The sequence below is a fragment of the Apus apus genome, chromosome 7 (genome assembly GCF_020740795.1).
Source record: "Apus apus isolate bApuApu2 chromosome 7, bApuApu2.pri.cur, whole genome shotgun sequence".
Classification (NCBI taxonomy): domain Eukaryota; kingdom Metazoa; phylum Chordata; class Aves; order Apodiformes; family Apodidae; genus Apus; species Apus apus.
Genome location: NC_067288.1, coordinates 8,345,342 through 8,366,042, shown reverse-complemented (window position 1 = coordinate 8,366,042; position 20,701 = coordinate 8,345,342). Strand labels below are relative to the sequence as shown.

The 20,701-nt window shown below is 37.4% G+C and overlaps 1 protein-coding gene across 6 annotated transcripts in view; it reads left to right on the top strand.

Annotated features, from left to right (window-relative positions):
* The first annotated feature begins 714 nt into the window (after window positions 1-714).
* The window catches only part of KCNT2 (potassium sodium-activated channel subfamily T member 2), a 120,901-nt gene continuing 100,914 nt past the window's right edge, over window positions 715-20,701 (top strand). For all 6 annotated transcript variants that reach the window (XM_051625444.1, XM_051625445.1, XM_051625441.1 and 3 more), the window contains exon 1: window positions 715-926. In XM_051625444.1, coding sequence (XP_051481404.1) covers window positions 832-926 — 95 coding nt within the window. In that variant the 5' untranslated portion in view covers window positions 715-831. The remainder of the gene's footprint in view (window positions 927-20,701) is intronic.

Sequence of the window (20,701 nt, the reverse complement as noted above, 5' to 3'; positions counted from 1 at the left end):
ATCCCCCAAGAAGGGGCAGGGACCGAGCTGGCGCTCGGGGTGCCCGGCGGCTCGTCCAGCGCACATACCAGCCCCACGGAGCCCCCCGCCCTGCCGCGGCGTGCGGGGACACCCCAGACCCGCCGAGACCCGGCAGGGCCCGCCGAGACCCGCCGAACCGCCACCCGGGTGACAGACGCGCCCGCCTCGCTCAGCCCAAGCCGGCGGCTCCGGGGAGCGACGCGGCGCTCCCAGCGGCGCGTGGCGGCCGAAGCGTGGCGGGAGCCGGGGTGTCCCTGAGGTCCCCGCTCCCGCGGGGCCCGGCCCGGCAGGCTGAGGAGGGGGCTGCGGTTGGCAAAGGTTCCGTGGCCGGAGCGTGCCACCCGCGGCCCCTCCCCCCGGCCCGCCCGGCTCCGCGCCCACCCGCGGCGCTGGGCTCTCTTTGTCGGCAGCCGCGGCCGCCGGCGGGCGCTGCGCACGCGTTCGCGCGCGGGCGGGTGAGCGCGTGGGCAGGCGGGCGGGCGCGCGCGGCCGAGGCAGCCCCGCCGCCGGCACCTGCCTCGCGCTGGGCCGGGCCGCGCGGGGCCGCGAGCGGCGCCAGCCGGCACCTTCCGCCGGGGGCCGTTTAACCGCCACCCGCGCGCCGCGCCGCGCCGCGCGCCGTTCCCGCCGCTGCCCTCAGCCGCCGGGAGGCAGCCCGCGCGCCGCGCGCCGGCCGCCTTTGTGTGCGCCGCCCCCGCCCGGGAACAACCTGCTGCGCGCCGCTCCCCGCGCCCCTCACCCGCTTGGGTGGGTGCGGGGTGACTGCCCCTCCGCAGGGGAGCGGCGGCGTGTCCTCCTCCTCCGGGCAGGATGGTGGACCTGGACAGCGAAGTGCCCCCGCTCCCCCCGCGGTACCGGTTTCGGGACTTGCTGCTGGGCGACCAGGGCTGGCAGAGCGACGACAGGTGAGTGTGCGGTGCTCGGGGGACCGCGGTGACGGCCCGAGAGGCAGCGGAAGGTGCTGGGCGGGCGGCACCCCCGGCCCCTCTGCCAGCCCGACGGAGAGGGGCGGCCGGGCCCCGCGGAGGGTCGCGGCGGAGCGCGCTGCCCGGGTACGGAACCTCTGCCGCTGGCAGGTCAGCGCGCTGTGAAGGCACGCACCGCCCGCCACAGGCCGGCCGCGGGGAAAAACTTTACCGAGAAAGGTGCGCGACGGCCGCAGGGAGCCTGCCGTGCCCCACCCCGCAACCGGGGCCGAGCCGGGGCCGGTGTCCCTCACGAATGCCCCGGGCATCTCGCAGCCTTTGGGGCACTACGGGCTCTGCAGAAGGGCAATACCTTTCTCTTCCCTACGGCTACGGTAGGAGAAAGAGTAGGACAGGTACGATACCGTCTCCGGATGAAAACATGCACTGAGGGGAAACCTGAAACAAAACGCGCTTTTGTCGCTTGTCTAAAGGCTAGCTGTGGTATTTTTATTGTCCAACGTGCATGCTTCTTTACATGCAGTTTCTTTTTATGCTAGGATCCTAGGTTTGGCTATACCATTAGTTTATTCCTTTATGAATTATTTAAAGGACTTGGCATCTTTAATTACAAACCAATAGAAAAAGGTGTTTGTCTCAAGTGAAATGTCTTAAAAAAACCCCAAAACCCTTACATAAAACAAACAAGCAAATTAACAAGGAACGCGTCGTGTTCGGTTTGAAAATGCTAAATGAACAGTATTCATGAACACCAAACGGCAGCATGCCACTTTATTTGGCAATACAACCTGGGCTGTCAGTAGGCTATTACTCTATCCCATCTTGCAATGAGATCCACTCAGTAGTAACCATTTATCATGGTCAAATGACAAAAAAGCAACATTGTCTGGTAATATGTAATGGCATATTGGACCAATTCAATATATTTAGATTGTCAGATTGAGTAACTCAGCACTTGGAAACTGATTTTAATGCTGGTCTGCATTGTTTAGGTTTTAGCTACTTTCCTAAAGAAAGACCGATTCTCCTTGATTGATAATCACAAGATCATGCAGATACGTAACTAATTATTACCTTTATTTAGGACAGTATGCTATACATAGAAGCAGTGAGACAAGTGACGTTTATTCAGACAGTTACAAAATGGTAAATGACATCTTAAGATAGTCACAAAAAATGAATGCTGTTGGTTGGAAATTACAGCATTATTACTAAGTAATGCAGAGTTAAGGAGTATGTTTATCAAAGCATGGTTGTATAGTTAAAAAAAATAAACCATAAATATATTCTATATTCATAATTTCTGAAAGCAGTATTTGAGATTTTAGAAAATATAGCTCTTTGTATTTTATATGTGCCTTTTATTGTCTACTGAAATAGGAAAAACAGCCTTTTTATCACCTTTAATTAGCTAGGGTCTTGATAGCTACAATAAATAAAGTGTTCTCTATACACCTTTTTGCTTAACACTTGCCAGCTCTAGTTTAAACTTCTATCAAGCACTTCCCTGATACCAGTTGTTTGGCTTGAACTTCATAAAGTTATCTTCTATGGAAGACATAATCTGGTTGCAAATAGGAAAGTATTAGCACCTTCACAAACCATAGTGTCAACTATGAATGGAGTATCTGAATGCTAAAATACAGTTGAAGTAGCCTTAGTATGGCTGTGCAATGGCAAGTGATCAAGATAGTTCACTTTAGAGGTTATTAGCCCTAGGCTGAGATGTTAGAAATATTTTTTTTTTTGCATATTTCTGGTTCACTGTAACTTCTTAGTTTCACTTGCTTTCAACTTTTGACAGTCTGATTTATGTTAAAGGTTTTCCATCTGTGTATGGTCTGTGACCTTCAGGCCTGTTACCAGATGAACTCCTTGCTATCTTAGTCCTTTTCCCTTTTTGATCTTCCCAGTCTGGCCATCCTTGAGTTCTTTCTTTTCTCTTTCCATTCTGCCCTTTCCAGAAAGATGTGCTGGTTGGGAGGCATGGTGTTTCTCTCTGTGTTTTCAGATGCTTGTTGATTGCTCGAAGTGGAGAGGAGGTGGAATTACTCCTCTGTCTGCCACAAGCTACCCAGGATTCTGTGTCAGCAAATCAGTTTTGATAGCATAAGTTTGCCAGTAAGTCTTATGGTATTATTTAGTAATAAATACGATTGAAATTATCTAGACCTCTCCTTTCTTTTGCTGAAAAATGTATGTCTGACATAAGCATAGTACCTAATTTTGAAACTTTACTGGTTATGTTGCTCCCAGAAGACTGATCAGCTATTTCTTTGAAATTATTCTGTTCATTTATGAAATGCACATATGCTAAAATGCTTAGCTGAATTTAATAGGACTGATTCAGGAATTTTGTTCTTAAATCTGTAAGGTATGTATCTGCTTGGAGACAGGTTTCTAATGCTCTTTTTTTCCCCCCCCCCATCTTTTTTTCTCAAGGACTTCCACAGTAAAGCTTGACTCAGACTTTTCTTTTTTTGGTGTCTAGCTCATAGTCCATTTATTACTTATACTTCTTCAATACAGTACCATTTTTCTCACTGCTTTTGCATTCTAGTGGAAGGTGTGCCTGCCCATTCAGGGAAGTTGGAACTTGATCTTTAAGGTCCCTTCCAACTCAAAAAATTCTGTGATTTTGTGAAAAATAATTCTATTTGCATAGCTTAGATTCCTAACCAACCTTGCAGTTAGCTTTAGTAACAGATGGGTTCTGGGCTGTCATATTCCACAAACCGCCAAATTGGATTATATATTATTTTTCATAAAAGAAGTTGCTGTGTTTGGAAGAACATGGTGAATCTTTGGCAAATTTATTTTTTTCAGTAAATAAACTATTTTGAATAACTTATTAGCATTCTAGAATTTGTTGAGTGATCTTTCCTGGAAAAAAAAAAGTATGCTAAAACCAGTTTTGGCTGTTTTTTGACTGCCATTTCAAAATCACATACAACAAATGGGATGGAGAGAACAAAAAAAAAAAATAGAAACCCAGTATATTTTCCAACTCCCACCCTCAAAGCGCCAGTTTTCATAACTTTTCTACATGCTGTTGCAATAAGTGTTCATGATTTCACAGCCATGGAACAAAAATTTACATTTTCCAATTCTGTGATTTTTTTTTTTTTTTTTTTTCCTTTTCTCTATATATGTGTGCACATAACTGGTATTGGAACATACTGGAAATACATTTCAAATCCTGCTCCTGTATTGAGATGAAAATTTGAGTAATTTTGCTACAGTATACACTTACATGATGAAACTGTAGAGCTGAATTTTACATTTGTACAAGAACTGTTCTTACATTGGATACTTAAAGAATTAAATTAAAATTAGCTTTCCCGTCTGATGTGCTTACTGCATAAATGAACATTACCACCTATCTGGAAAGGAAAGAGATTCAGATAATACAGAACACCTCCACATATCACTTGGACAATTGTATACTGCTGGCTGTCATGTTGACTGGTGACTTTCAAGGAACGACTCCCTGCAGTAAGTCTCAGAAGGCATTTTAACAGTCATTTGTCACAGCGTGAATTAGTGAGTGAAGCCCTCCCTTTTCCTTTCCTTCTGGAAATCACCTGAGATTGTTAAACCACAAGGGGATAAAAAGCCCACACATTTCTGAATCAAGTGATTTAAAATATCTAAGTCTAGATTCAACTTGGCCAAAAACTCTGTTATAATTTCCTCAAAAGTCTATTATGGTTTCTTCAAAATAATCCTCTTTCCTGCAAGAAATAATTTTGTCAATATGGCTTCCTCATTTTAGAAAATGTTTAAACTTTCACAAATTCTTCCATCTATCAGAGGCTACAAAATAAAAAGACTTAAGCAAATATTGTCAAATTTTTGTCCTTGCAAGTAAAATTTCAAAAGAAATACAATGATTTAGAAGCCTAAATTCTGTTTTAAAAACTTTATTTTGATTAAAACTTCTCAAGAGCTTAAAATTCTGTTTAACGCAAGACCAGCCAATTAAACGAGTGACAACAATGCCCTCGATCCCCTCCCTCTCTCACCCAGGTAGGGAAAGGAGAGAGAGAGAATAAGGAGAGAGGCTTCTGGATTGTAAACTAAACTAGACATCTTTAATTAAACACTAGTGATAAAATATGTACAAATATATATAGATATATTCAGGAATGTGTAAAACCTCTTTCACCTCCCCTTACCCACAACAGGTTCCACAGCACTCTCCGTAGTTGTGAGCAGTTCCAAAAAGTCCTGGACTGCTGGACTTGCTGGAGAGAGTGGCAGATCAAACAGGAGCTGAGGACAGATACGTGAGGGTCAGGAATGCACGCACCTAGGGATCAAAGGAGATGGATAGATGGAGTCCTCCCTGGAGGCCTGCCATGAATAGATGAGAAGGGAAGAAGAATGGCTTGATTTCTGTGATCCCTGAATTTATACTGAGTGTTATGTAGATACGGATGGAATATCTCTTTGGCCAATTTTGCTATTTGTCTAGTCTGCTCCTCCGTATGAGAGCATTGTAGATATGACTCTCTTGCTCCTTTAGTGTCCCAAAGCAGCAGATTCAACAAGCAGAGCAAAGTATCCTTGGTCTCTGGGCAGTATCTGTAAACATTTGAGTGTTATCAGTCCACTAGCTGGAAAACTTGCTTCTAGTTTCAGCAAGCATGCCGCTTAAAAGAGAGTTCACTGAAGAAAAAAAATCAGTAAAAAGAAAATTGGCCTAATCCTGGCTCAAACCAGGACAAAATCTAATTGACTAAGACAGCAGGTGTTTTCATATCTGCAGTGAGACTGCACAGTAGTAGTTAGAGAGTCTGAGTTACCCTAAATGTTGAAAAAAAATGCTTCATGTACAAGCTCAGCCCATTCTTCCTGTGCAAAACCACTTATATTAAAAAAGCATTAAAGAAAAATAATAACATTTGTAAGATCACTGCGTTAGCTACACTGAAGTGGCAGTTTTAGAAGTGTAGTCTCACATAAGTAAACTGTTACATCTCTGTACTTACCTTCCTTCTAAATTTATCTTAGGATTGGGTCCCTGTTATAGATAAAAGAGGGAATTTATTTACTTGTGTGGAAGGAACAGGACGTATACTTTGTAGAAGGGAGTTCTGTCAGCCTCATGCTAATTTCCATTTTGGCATCATTCCTGCGACAACAATGGATGCAAAATATCATTGTTTCTATATTCCACTTAAACTAGCTTACACTGTTGTAATCTCCTGAACTGGGGAGAAGGCATGAAAAGAAGAACACTTCATTGCTGTCATAACTTCATCTGTCCAAGGTAGACTGTGGTGGTACACTCCAGCACAAGTTTTCTAGTGCAGAAAAGGTTTAACTGTCTCAGCTTAAAAACTCCCAGAGAGCAAGTAGTCTTCCTCCTCTGGGTCAACATGATGCACAGTTTGTAAATGTGCTCAGTACTTCAATCATTATTTACTTATACACTTATTACTCTAAAGCTCTTATTTTTCCATCTAGAGCTTGATACATGCTACTTTACATCTGGCAGACACTGTAATACTCCATGGGGAACTGAAGCAGTTCTTTCCCAAATGGTTTCTCTCTTAATTCTATTATTATGATTCTACTACAGCCAATCATGATTATTTATTTTATAACAGTAAAGTTCTGTGTTTCACTGTGCTTTGCTCTCAGAATGACCCCTCTATTACAAATAGTAACATCGATTCATATTGTCTCCCTTGTATTGTGTAACTAAGAAACAGATCACTTGAAGCATCAGAAATCTCTGAAGTTTCAAAATACTTTTATTCTAGAATAAATTTGTCAACCATTTCAGCACTACACATTCAGTTTCTAGACTTCGCAATTACAGGTGGGCTTATGTTCTGAATTCTGATAGGTACAACTACCCCAAGTACTTGTACCCATCCACTAAACACTTAAAAGTGGATTCTTTGTATTTTTTTCAAGTAAATGAGCAAGCTGAGTCCTCCCCGGAGCTCTGCACACCGTGGTCCCATAATCTCTTTGTTATGGGAGCAAATGCCATTCAAAAGCAGATGTTCTTTAGCACACAAGATTTGGTACAGAATGCCTTAAAACAGCTGTTGAAGATTTCAGCCTCCCCCATGCAATCATCTACTAATTATGTTAGCAGTCAACTTCCTGGTGGGAAGTAGCAGTAAAACAGAAACAGTCATTAAGAGACAAAAAACAGTGTTTATCCTCATAGATAAAAACATTGATATTATTTACTCAGAAGGATCTCTTGAGGGACAAATCCTGCCTCCACTTACAGAGATACCTGTTAGGTTACTAAATAAGACGATGTGCTTGATTTGCTCAGTATCAAGCTACAGTAGATGGGGAAGGAAGGCACTAAGTTAAGATCAGTGCAAGTTATTCTCTGAGTTAGCAAAAAGAAGAAAACTTTGCCTACCCCCCTGCTGGGGTCTTACAAAGCTCCTGCTAGCTTTAGCCAGTAATAATTATTTCTAACAGCTAGTGGCACAAGGATCATATGCCTGGCAGGGGCAATTACAAGATTTGAGCAAAAGTCCTCAGTATGGATTAGCTCTGCCAGGGAAGTCCTGCCCTGCCTCCTGGATACTGTACCCTGTGTCAAACCACTTTGGCTTTTTGCAAATAAAGGAATTTACCCTTTAGCTTTTTATGACATTCAAGTTAATAGCGTTTACCGTACTTCAAGTAGCTTTAAGTTAGAGAGCTCCTTCAAAGTATAGTGATTGTTAAAATATTTAATAAGGAGTAAACACTGTAAAATAGCCTCACTTTTTTATTGTTCTCAGTAGCCTAAAATGTTCTAGAGGTTTTATGTTTTTCTCACTTTGTTTTCCCCTTGTGACTAGAGAAAACTGCAGCACAGATAAAAGCAGTGTTACCAAACCAAATCTGAAAAAAATACAGGTGGGAAAAACAACAAGCTGAGTTGCAAGTGGAAAACTGTGATTATATTTATTTTTTATGTGACAGCACCTGTTGATGCGTACTATTCTCTGACTCTGGAAGGGGATGTAGTTTCCCATCTTCACACCAAATTCAAAAAAAGTTAAGAGCAATGGGCACTTGCCACTATTGCCCTGACAGCCATAACAGAAAAGGTCTAAAGGCTAAGCCCAATGTTTAGCTGAATGTACCCTTTGAAAAATGAGCAAAGCTATGTTTTCACTGTGTAGAACAATCTAGTATTTGATCACTTGTTCAAAGGGGATAAGTTAAACAAATAACTTTTTAAAGGACGTTTTTGTAGATATTGTCTGGTTTTTAATTACTGTTTTGAACTGTAGGTGTTAATTCAAAAAACATCTGTAATGTGCAGGTGTTGATTAGTCAACCAGGTTTTATGAAGACTATAAAAATATATTTTTTCACCCACTCAGGAGTATCATAAAGAATGTATTTATTGACACTGCAGAATTAATTTACAAACTTGTATTCAATGACCCACATGATAATTTGTTTTTATACTGAGACTGACCATAGATTGCATGAAAATTACAGTTCAGCTAAAATGATACAAACAACATTCAAAATGCACTAAATTAGTTTTAATGGCTTCATTAGATTTTGTTTATTATTTTTCCACTTATTTGGCAGTTCATAGATCACAGTAATTGGAGGAAAAAATAACAAAGTAAGTTCAATTTGTGCTGATATTATGAATTAATTTAATACAATTAATTGTGGCAGTTACTGTTTATGAAAACTCAACTGATGTTATTTTTATTTCATTGTGACTAGCTCAACTGGTCATTCAGGATATTGGGATTTTAATATGATATTGGCAGACTATTAGCTTTGGTGGGAGGAACAAGACTGGCTATTAAAAATATTTCCAAATGTAGAGAAAGTATCTCTGAGGGTGTAGGAGAGAGGGGACTTTCGTGAGCCTCTTATAGGTGATCTTCTGACATATACTGTGGGCTAGTCTGAGACTGTTGTGGAAGACCTCAGGTTTTGCTCTTAATTTCAGACAAAAATGATCTGTTAGAAGATCACCATTACCAAAATTATGAGGTGAATGTCCTCTTCCAAGGCATAGATGACTGAGGATGTAGAGTTGTCTAGCAGCCTGTTGCTACTTGACTTGCTAAGGTGAACTGGCATTTAGAAATTCCTTTCCTTTCTAAGATGGCAGTGCCATTCACAGTGATAGAAATGGTCATATGGAGAGAAAGATGAGCTGAAAGTACTACTGTGCCTTCTTGTATAACCCTTGACATTTGACAGTTGGTTATTGAACCTCTTAATATCAATACAGCCAGTTCAGTTAATTAGTATGGATCTCTCCTCATTGTATCAAAATATTCCACCTAAGTCTGATCAGTATTAAGATCTATATAAGACTTCAAAACAAAATGGCGGAACAATATTGTCCTAACCCACCTCACCAATACAGTTAGCTGAAGAGATCTTAAATAATTTGATTCTCACCAAGGCCAGCAAGCTCTGAAATGTCTGCATTCATTTGGGAAGTCACATTTAAGGAAATAACAATAGTGTTTACATTGAACACGACAATTTTTTGAAAACCTGCTAAATGGTTTTCTAAACACAAAGGGAACATTATGAAACTTTGAAGTTATTTTTAAAAAATAAATACTAGACATACTGTTCTACGAGCCATACCACTGGTAAGCAACATTTTACTTCACAGAGTACTGAGATGTTAAGTGCTATTTAACATGAATTAAGATGACATAATTAAACATTTAAAATATTGAGAAAAAGGAAATTTAATATTTTTTTTAATCTAATGAAGACAATTAAAACCATGCCTTATGATTAATCAGGAAGGGTAATAGCTCACTGTGAGTAAGGAGACTGAGATTTATGTGAAATCTGTAATTATATGTACCCTGGTAGCTGTAGAGAGAACAGTGTTGGACAGGTGACATTTTAGAGATAATAATGACTTTTAAAATACTTCTTATGTGTTCAAAGATCTTGTATCATTAGCACTCCTTAATGAGACATTTATTTGTATTAAAAATTTGTGATTTTAAAAATATAAAGCAATAATAATAAAATAATAATAATAATAATAATAATAATAATAATAATAATAATAATAATAATAATAATAATAATAATAATATTATACTACGGTTGTACTGTGCAGCAAGCTAAATTTGAAAAGCCATCAGTATTGGGCTTTTGTTTTATGCTATTTTCTGAGTCTGCCTGAATTCTTCACCTCTGCGTATTACCTGTTAAATATTTGCCTTTGTCCTTTGTGTAACTGTTAAACACGTGATCATGGGAGACTGAAAGACTATAGAGCTCCCGTAGTTTCAGAGAAATGGTGATAACCTCAGATTGAGCTCTGTTTTTTTCTGGGAGTTTTTGGCATTCTAATGGTAAATTTTTGGAGTATTATCTAAGTGTTTCCAGATTGCATGTCTAGGCTGTTTGAAGATGTAGGCTTAAAGAAAAAAAGGCACTCCTTTTTGTAAATTTACCCTAGTCCTGGGTATGTGTAAAAATCATGTGCAGTTATCAAGTTTTTTTTTTTCTTTTTCACTTTTTAACACTTCAGCTATATATGGCATCTTAGACTAGTTCTTTCTAGGCTTGTTAAAGTATCCGTGGGAAGATCCTGATAAATTTAATTTGGCTTTTTACTATTTTTTTCCTTTCAAGTCAGGCATGGTTCCTACAATTTCTTACCCTGTAATAAACAAATATTGCTAATCTAAATAAAGCTGTGGTGAAATGGGGAGCAGAGTACAGAAAAAATGAATGAAACACTTTAACTTTATTTATGGCTTTATTTATTGATGTCGTATTATTGCATCCTACCTAATTTAATATTACTTTATCACTAGAAGGAAAAATGTAGCTTGCAGAATAAATTTGCACCAGAAAAAAATAGTTTAAATGGTCTGATGTAAATGTTACTTTATGCTTCAGTGTGTTTTTTGACCATGATCAGTACACATTTCTGGAATACAGTAAAAAAAATAGTGGTATAATATTTTATTTATTAAAAATTCTAAAAATAGTAAATCTGGAATGATTATCTTTAAGAGTATTATTATTAACTAGTGGTATTTCTCCTTTGGGTATACTCTATAGAGCTATAAAAACTATACTTCACTGTGTATTTTTGCAGGGCTCTTTTCCTCATAAACCCAGTTCATATGAAGGTGAGGAATAGTCAGAATTAGCTAGTTAGTTATTTGAGATGAAAAGGACTGTGTGTGTTTACCACTCAACTTGGTCAGGAAATTTCCTTACTGACTTTCAGTAACTCTGAAGAGGCTATTTTAATCCTTCCCTCAAAATAAACTTAAGGAAGCCTAAATTGTTATATTGAATATTGGTTTGATGAGAATTAGCACAAAGCTTGGTCTTAATGTGATGTCTAATATCTTAAAAGCTGAAAATTTTTTTCAAGTACTCTTCTGCTTTTTGATCAAGTAGATTCACATTCCAAAGAGCTGTATACCAGTTTTCGCTTTAGATCAAAAAAGAGATTTTGCAGCATTTAATCCCTATTGCAAAATGTAATGTAGATAAACTGTAAAAGGCCTTGTTTCTTAGAAATTATGCACAAATGGAAAAAACCCCAAACACCAACTCTTTCCCCCATTTGCCATGCTTGCCTTTTTTCATAATCACTCCTTCACCTCTAACAGATTTAGAGTTGAGACTCTATACTGTGCAAGCAGAACACCCGTGTTTTATCCATTGGACTGCCATGCTACCTTAAGGTAGGATTTATATAATTTCTGATCTGTGCAGCAAGACTGTAAAATATTACATCAGTAATGTACAATATTGTTATGGCCAGAGTTTTATTCCCTGTGTATCATTAACTATTCTTCAAACTACTGTAAAAACACTAAATCTACATGAAGAAAGTTAGCCACAAAGCATTCTGACAGTTATAGAGAAAGGGGCCACGATTCACAACTTCTTTTTAAGTAACTTGCAGAGAAATGTTCATATTTTTACATTAAATATTAACTTCTACTACAAGTACTCCTGTTTATTTCAGTGGGAATATTTATGGGTATTATTTTGAGTTAGAAGAGTTTATTTTCCATTGAAGAGAAAGCTTAACTGGCAATCCAGATCAAGCTTTATGAACAACTTTACCCATTACTTCAGGTATTGAATAAGCTACTTTGGCAAAGGGGAAGGAAGACAGTTGGAATAGGCTGTCAGAACACTGCATATTCATAGGTACATACATAAGATGTTCAGATAACGTAGCTGCAGAATAAAATTTCTAATTATTACCTCTTCTTTTTCTGCTGTCTATATTGCTTTGATAAAATAATACACAGCTGACACACAAGTGATAATATAAACATACTAATGTCTGCTTTCCAGTTATATTTATAGATCAGTATTTTTTAAAGCAAGCAAATTACTTGGTATGCCCACAGGTGGAAGTAAAAGCAATCAACAGATGGTCAAATAAATACTCCAGCTAAACAAAAAACCCCTCAACCAACCCACCCAGACTAAACAACTTGTTCAGTTCATCTGAATGAAGTTTTCTTGTGACCCTGATTCTGTAAATATTTATAGACTGGCATATTATTATTATTAATATTTTTTTACCGGAATAAGAATTCCAGTGCATAGGACATAGCTTTGCTAGGTACTGAGAAAAACAGAACAGGCCTTTCCTAGTAAGAATTTATGACTAAATATAAAAATGAAGAGAAAGTAATTATATTAACTGTTACAATAAACAGTAGTCTTAGCATAGTAAGTATTAAGAAGTTTATGAATGGGAATGGTAAGTTGATCAAATACCCATGGGAAATTTCTATACCACTCTGGATTTCCTCTTTGATGCCTTTGAAAATCACCAAACTTTCAATGAATTTACTAAATTAACTTTAAACACTTATGACTACAATTTTTATTTATTCTGAGTATCAACCTGACAGTGTAATTTTTATTTTTTATACTTGTTTAACATTTTATCAAAATCTCAGTCAGACTTCAGAGTAAGATTTAGACCTTCTGTTTATGGTTAGAGAGCTAGTAGTAGTTTCCGAGTTTTCCTTGTAATGCTTAGAGCAAAACTTCCTCTTAGCTTCCTAAAAGCCACCTACTTTCAAATGCTAGTTTACCTTTAGTGCCAGATATTTACATTCAGATAAAAAACTCTGCACACAAAAATTAATTCAAAGTTTCAGTTCATTATTTGGTACTGTAACCTTCAGCATGGGGTGCTTTCCAAATTAAAATAAATGAAATTAAAAGAAATACTGGATATGCTTTGCTTCATGATATAACTTGATTTCCCAGGCTCCTGGTACTCCATATTGCCTTAGACAAGGGGCAAGAATACTTGAAATGGGACCTGGTGCTAAGGTTTATGAGAAAGCCAAGTGCTACAATATCCAGGTATCATTTTTGAATCTGCTTGTTTAGCACTGGATTGTAGAGCAGTTTCATTTTCAAAAGTACCCAAAGCATCTTTGTTCTTAAAATACTGCATAACAACAAATTAACATACTATTTTCAATATTTTGACAGACACACGACTTACCTGTAACCTCTGCGTTCTAGAATATTTTTACATTGTCAAACACTGGTCAATAAGACTTCACCTGAAATATTCTTTTTAGAACCTAACCGTATATATTGATAGTGCTGCCATTTAAAATCTAATATGTAATTTGAAAGAGCAGGTTTCACTGGCATAATGGTACATGAACCTCAATATAGAATAGCACAGATGGGGCCTGTAATTATTAGTTGTACATATATCCCATCTTTGCAGGCAGTAAAGATGTACACATACATGTCATTTATCAAACTGAGCGCAGTTGTATCTTGTGCCTTAAGTTACATGAGGTAGCTAAAACCAAAACATTTTTATCTCTTCTGGGACCAGATGTACAGAAGTCAGTTTGGTTAATAAATGCTGAAGAACAATTTTTTACCTAAATGATCAATATATTCACACCATAGAGAGATGAAGTACATGGATTTATAGTCTTTTGTGTTGCAACTGAATATATGTATTAAAGGCAAAAAAAAAAATAATTTGTTGTGCTTAGTCTGCTGCTTTACAGGTCCAGCCACCCTCTTGCTTTGCTAAGTTTATAAGAAATTATCTGACTTTTTCTACTAGGATTCTCTGTTCTCTCTAAAGGACCATTGTATGCTCCTTTATGAAAAAGGATTTTGTACTATTTTATTTTTCAAGTTAAGTTACCTTTATTGAGTAGGTTCTTTTCCTTTTTGACTGTCAAGCTAATTTATTATATTAAAAATGTAAAAAAACTGTGTATGTTTCCATAGTCATAATAGCCTTTTTACTGTATATTCTTTCCAAAAGAAAATGCCTTCTGCGAGGATAGGCACTCAGTGTTATATCAACCATGTTTAGTACTTTTTGAGTTGTTTACTTCTTTTCCTTATTATAAACATTTGTTGTGTTTTTTTTTTACCTTCAGTATCAATCTCCAGAGAACCTTTTCAAATGCCTTATAAAAATTTAAGTACATGATGTTCACTTCAGACTTCCCCCTTATCTATCTCTTCCAATTATCTCATAATGGAGCAGAGTGCTATAGATCATACTCTATTTATATCTGTCATTTGCTTCATTCTTAGTTTGTTCCCAGGCTAAATCCAACTTGTAGGTCTTGGCATGGATGCCTTTTATTCTTTTTAATTTCTTTCTTTAATTTCTTGTTGGCATTCTAACCAGTACTTTTATCATTCATAATATACATTATAAGAATATTTTTGTTTGCCTTTTGCCATGATTTTATTTAACTGCTATTTTTAACTCTTTACTCTTACCTCTAATACTGTGGTTACAAAATATATCAGTTCAGTATCTGGCACTGTAGCCTAGTCTCTGTGCCTCAAAGCTCCAAGCATTTCTAAAATACAATATACAATATATAATAACTGGAATATTCAAAACTAATTATGCAGAACTGTGATGTTCATTGAATAACATTAATCATGTGTCTGAGACTACTATACCCATGTTGTTAATATCCAGTTAGGAACTGCGTGAGTATATTTGTGCCTAGACCATGGCTTATGCAACTTCACAGAAACTGAAATAACTCCACATTGAACATTATCTCCTGTCTGTTTAAAATATTACGTTGCTCTCCATCATAAGTGGCTATAGAATTGGATCACTGAGACTCTTATATTTAAATATTTTAAAGATAAAGAAGTTCATAAAGAGAAAATGAGAAGAACAAGGCATTGAAAGGAAAGCATTGTGATGTACAAAAAATCTGGTTTTGGAGTTCATACATACTTGACTTGTATTTTTATTATTAGTTGTATTTTGATACAATCCAGAGACCTTGAATCTAGGTTAGACCATTGTAGAAAAGCACTGTAGGGAGCATATGCTTCCCATTTCATAAAGAACGTGGCAGAAGTCAAGCAATGTGTAGCAATAGATGAAGCAGGATGTATAGCTCAAACAGGAATCACATGAACAATTCAGGTTTCTGAACTACCACTAATCCTGAAGACACACAAAAGCTTGAAACAGGAGAGGCACTTTTAGAGAGAAGAAAATTTGAAGACAGCAAACATCAAAATGTAAGAATGACTGAAGGAAAATAGACACTTTTACAGCAATAAATGGAACACAGCCTTCCACTAGACAGAATATTGGCTTGATAACCTTCATGTCTAGGTATGTATTTGTGCAGTAGAGTAGGACAGGGGATTCAGCTCTTGACAGCAGCTAACTACTAGTTTTCCAGAATCAGCTTAGTGCGTAAAAGATGACCCATAAAAGCCTCCTTTTGGGAATACTGAGTTTATGCATCTTCTAACTCATACTTCTTTCATACATAGTTCTGACTATACCTGTAAAAGGATCAATTTTGTTTTTATTAACACCATGAATTGAAATAGGGAACTATATAATGCTTTATTTTAATAAGCTAGCAGTGCATAATGCTGTTCCCATTGACTTTGTAAATTAATACAGATGAAAGTTAGGATTGTTAGTTTTCTAACTCCCATTGTTAAAAGGGTGAAAGCTTTTACAGTATTAATTTTTTTGCCAGTCATATTTGTCTTTGCTTGATTATGTTTCTTTTTAAATTTAGGTGTTTGCACTGAGGCAGATTGTTTAGTCTGTTATTTAGCAGACTGAACTGGTCCGTTTGGTCATTTATTTAGCAGGCAGTGTTGAGTGATAAGAGGAAATAGCATTGATAGGAGAAACTAAGAGCAGAGCAAGTAAGCATTGTTGCTTGTTCTAATATAGCCTCATTCTGGTATACCCTCTTTTCTAACTTTCTCCTCCAGCAACTCTCATCCCATTCCTTTCTATATTTCCACATCTCTCCATGTTTTTCTCAGCATCAATATGGTTATTGAAACAAACATCAACATTTTCCTGATGATATCAAAGTGCTCCTGATGCTGTGTTCTGAAGTGCTACAATGTGCTCTGGAACTTTCATTTTTGTTAACATTTACAAAATGTAATTAGAGAGCTGAATACAGGCAGTGTAATTAAGGAAGGGTTGCAGAGAAACATCTGTACTGTTTTAGACAAAAGAAACTTGTGTTTTTTAAATGGGCTCTGACTGGATGATTATTAGCATGATCAAGTAAATAAGATAAGTTCTTCTTAAATGACCTCTGTAGGAGCTCCAACATCCTGATAGTGACAGATACATGATTTTTTCATAAGCCACTTGGAAATATTTTAGCACTTTAAGATCACTGTTTAGGGATTTGGCCTATAAAAATATCTTCTCGGTTTAGGGAATTTTGAAAAGAAGATAACATTTGTCCAGATTTGAAGAAGACAAAAATGAACCTACTAATTATTTTTGAAATCCTGTTCATAAATAAACAAATCTGCCAGTTGCAAAAATTCTAAATGAATGTGTAATTGAACTATAATTACTGTATTATACAGGATCAGGAGAAGACCTTTCCTAAAAGGCTCACTAGGTACAGACCAGTGATAGAAGTATGTATAGCTGGCAAAAAGCTCCAAGTCTCTTAGCCTTTCCTAGATAGTTGGCAAGAAAGTGCATTGTTGAGAGCAGTAGAGAGCAGTGAACTACACTTTGATAAGTAAGCAGCTATCTAGTTCCAATCATAAATCAAACAGCTACTCTATCTGTTAACTAAAAAGTGCCTATATGACTTTCCTGGAAGCCAGTAGTAAGCTGCTAAATGCCAAATAGATGATTCAGTGAGGACATGCATCTGAATATTCCTGAATGATTTTTGCTGCTTCTGCATAGAGATCCCAAATCTACACTGTCATTTGCTGCAGGTGATTGTGCTTTAGCAAGAAGGTTGGACTGGATGATCTTCCAACCCTGACAACTCCACACTGAACATGTACTTAATTCCATATTGTGTATACACCTGACTGCAAGTTTATTACTCCACAACACTAAAGAGTTCAGCTAATTCAAACTGAAAGTGGTATACCTGGAAGTGCAGTCTAAGCATAGCCTCATGTCTTAAAGGCCCCTGTGTTGCCAGACCTCTGGCAGCAGCTCTTTCTCTGTAGTGCAAGCAATAGCAAGCACAAATCAAAGCTCAAGACTTGGGCCTCCTCTCAAGGCTGCAATTCCCTCCACTGCAGGTTGCAAGAGTAAGGAAAATATGGGCCCCTCTCTTCATCAGTCTGAGCCCAATGACTGTGTAAAGTAGCTACTGCCCCCATTATAATCTTAGGCAGCCGCTTTCATTTGCCACCTTATATGCATCTTTGTGAGGCTTTGCTACTCCAGCCTTTGCTTAAATTTCATTGTGATAGTTGCTGTCTATGCCTCCCTTTTTAACAGCTGTTTCTCGTGTTTTTCTGGTATGTTTTGTTTTGTTTTTTAATTTGGCTTTCATGGATTACTACTGCAGTAGTAATTTGTTTGGACTGTCAGACTTTTATTTAAACTGTTGCAGTATATGGCACCTGTCAAATAAAGGCTTCAGGTAATATCTTTGAACATATAATGTCTTAACTTGCTAGTCCTGCCCAGATGCTTATGTTAACTTTGTTAGGTAGATGTGTACACAGATAGCATAAAACTCAGCCAGCTTTCTTTGTCATGTATGAACTACTGTGAACGAGTCAGCTGCATAGGGCTTTGGAGAGCAGCCTTGGCAGTTATTCTCATAATATCCTTCTCTGGAGGGGATTAGAAGGTGACAAAGCAAATTGTTGTGACAGTTGAGAGTGGTAAGAGGAAGTTGTGAGCATTGGGGATGGAAGGGAAGGAGTAAGTGGGAAGAGTAGTAACAGAAAGTGAAATGGAGCAGTATTGTTCCTTCACATCTCCAAACCTGAAGAAACATTCTACAGTTTTACTGAAGAAAACAGGCAAGAGGTCTAATAATCAAGGAATCAAGGATGTGTGTATTACAGGTATATAGAAGTGAGATACAGACTATAGGTGATCTCTCTAGAGACTAAAATTAGCAACAACTTCATTCTGGTGAAGTAAAGATCTAAATATTTGAAGGTTACACTGTCTCAAGATTTTTGCTGCTTACTTTCCCATGACTTGGCAGTAAAGTCCATTAGTTTCTGAAAATGTAGTTCATAGCTGGATTGCTTTGCAAAATAGGTACATATTAATTGTAGACTGAGTGCCGAACTTTCATTGGCTGGAGAATTAATTTAACCTGCAAGATTTTTCTATAGCAAAGAGAATATTTTTTTGAGGCAATTGTGCAGTTCAAGTTCCAAGGCATCATTTTAGTATCATATCACAAGATATACAGCAGGCATTTCACTGGTCTGATTTTGAAGCTGGAGTTTTAGATCCAGCAACTGCAATATATTCAGGTGTTATTTTCTTAATGTTCATATTATATACACTTCAGGTTTATAATTTGTTTAGAGAAATGTGCTATATTTCAGCCTTTGTTTCTCCTCCAAATATCCATAATATGGACATTTTGCTTGTCTTGGAAGCAGCTATAGGAGCTGATTGCTCAGAGGTACCTCTTTGGTGGCTAGTTACAAAGCCCAAAAAAGTCTGCTGTATCTGAAGGATAAATGCAATATTTTCTGAAACTGCAGGCTATTCCAATTGATTATATGCTTCTTATAAAACTTTTTTAGTATTTTTAGTGAAGATAGCCTTATTTTTGTCATTTTTACTGCTGAACTTCGTGGCAAGCTATTAAACAAAGAGTCACGTTATCATCCCCGTTATTCGAAAGCAATCATGACAACCAAGTTAGGACAGAGAAATATCAGAAGACTGCATCTCCCAAAAGGGAGAACACAATATAGATCACATTCCATCAAGTCAATGTGATGCAAAAGGCAGCATAATGTTTTGCATGTCAGCTGTAGTTGTACAGGAGGTAAATTTAAGGCTACAAAGACTTAGAAAATTTCAGATGTTCTGTTTTAACCAAGCAAATACCTAACTCAAACAAACCCAAAGCTATTATTTGGTTTGGTGAATGCGTTTTCATTGGAAAAAAATAGATTTTACTACTTAAAGAACAATTAAGGAAATATAAAACATTATTTACCTTCTTCAACAAAACAATTTTCAGAGAGAAAACAGGTACTTGTGATTTTGACATGCCATGTTCAGAGTTCTATCTTACAACATTTAATTTCTGAAACTTCTTTCCATATGCAGTGTTAGTGAGTAAGACTCTATACACAGATCATGTAAATTTATGTTTACAATGAATGGCATAATTTAAGACAATTTTACATAAGATTCTATTTCCCTTTGCTAATACTTCCCTATAATTTACTATGTCTTTAGTAAAAATGTAGGTTAACTTACTGAAACCCAAAATTTCAATTAAAAAAAAACAACCTTCAAAACTTATTTTTCTGGCTCGATATAATTATGCTGTGCATGTTTCCAGGAAACACTGAATAAATTGTCAGTTATAATTGAAGATTACCAAATATAACTGCCATAACATAGTAAAAAAAAAAAAAAAGCACAAAAGCCAGCAAACATATGTAATAATAAAGCAAGATGGTAACAATAAAAAGCTGTGGAAGAAGAATCAATATATATACTCTTCTGAATCTCACAGTGACCCACCAGTTTTGTGTAAAATACATTGTATAATTGAAATAGCAAGAAAATTTATTTAATTTAGGGAGAAGAATAGTAATTAAATACATAAAGCAAGAGAGAAATATGTATTTTTAATATTTTGGCTGTTTTATTATCTTACACAACTCAAAGTGAATAGAATCTTGCCATTGATCTAAGTGGACATTAGATCAGGCTTACTAGAAAGCTGGCCCTGTGTTTCAGGTAACATATTAATGAGTAATTTTTAAAATTACATCTTACACTTGATCATGTGATACTTAAAAGAAATGCCAGATTGGGATTAACCTACGAAGTTCCTTTTTTAGATATTTTTCCTATCCATCTGCTCTTTTTTCCTTCTGCTGCTTTTTCAGAAGACTAAATCTTAATTATTTTTTAAAAGTAAAAATAAAACTGAGATAAGTGATCTAATAATCTAATGTACAGACAGCTCTCAGATTTATTATACTTGCTGTTTTTGAAAAGATGTAATCCTGAAAGATAAGAAGGAAGAAAATAACTTACAAAAACCAGTAAGAATAGTCAGATATGTTTGTCTTACAGATGAGAAGTAGAGTTTAAGTGAATAGCAATATGGATTTCCCTCATAATCAGGCTAACTTGAGTCACTTGGAAGGGAACAAATTTAAGAAGACTGTTTGCTCAGCATTTCCTTAAAGTCAAAACATGTTGGGCTCATCCTTTCTCATTAAACAGGAGACCTATGCACACACAGTATTTTGTAGGTTTTTTTGTTATG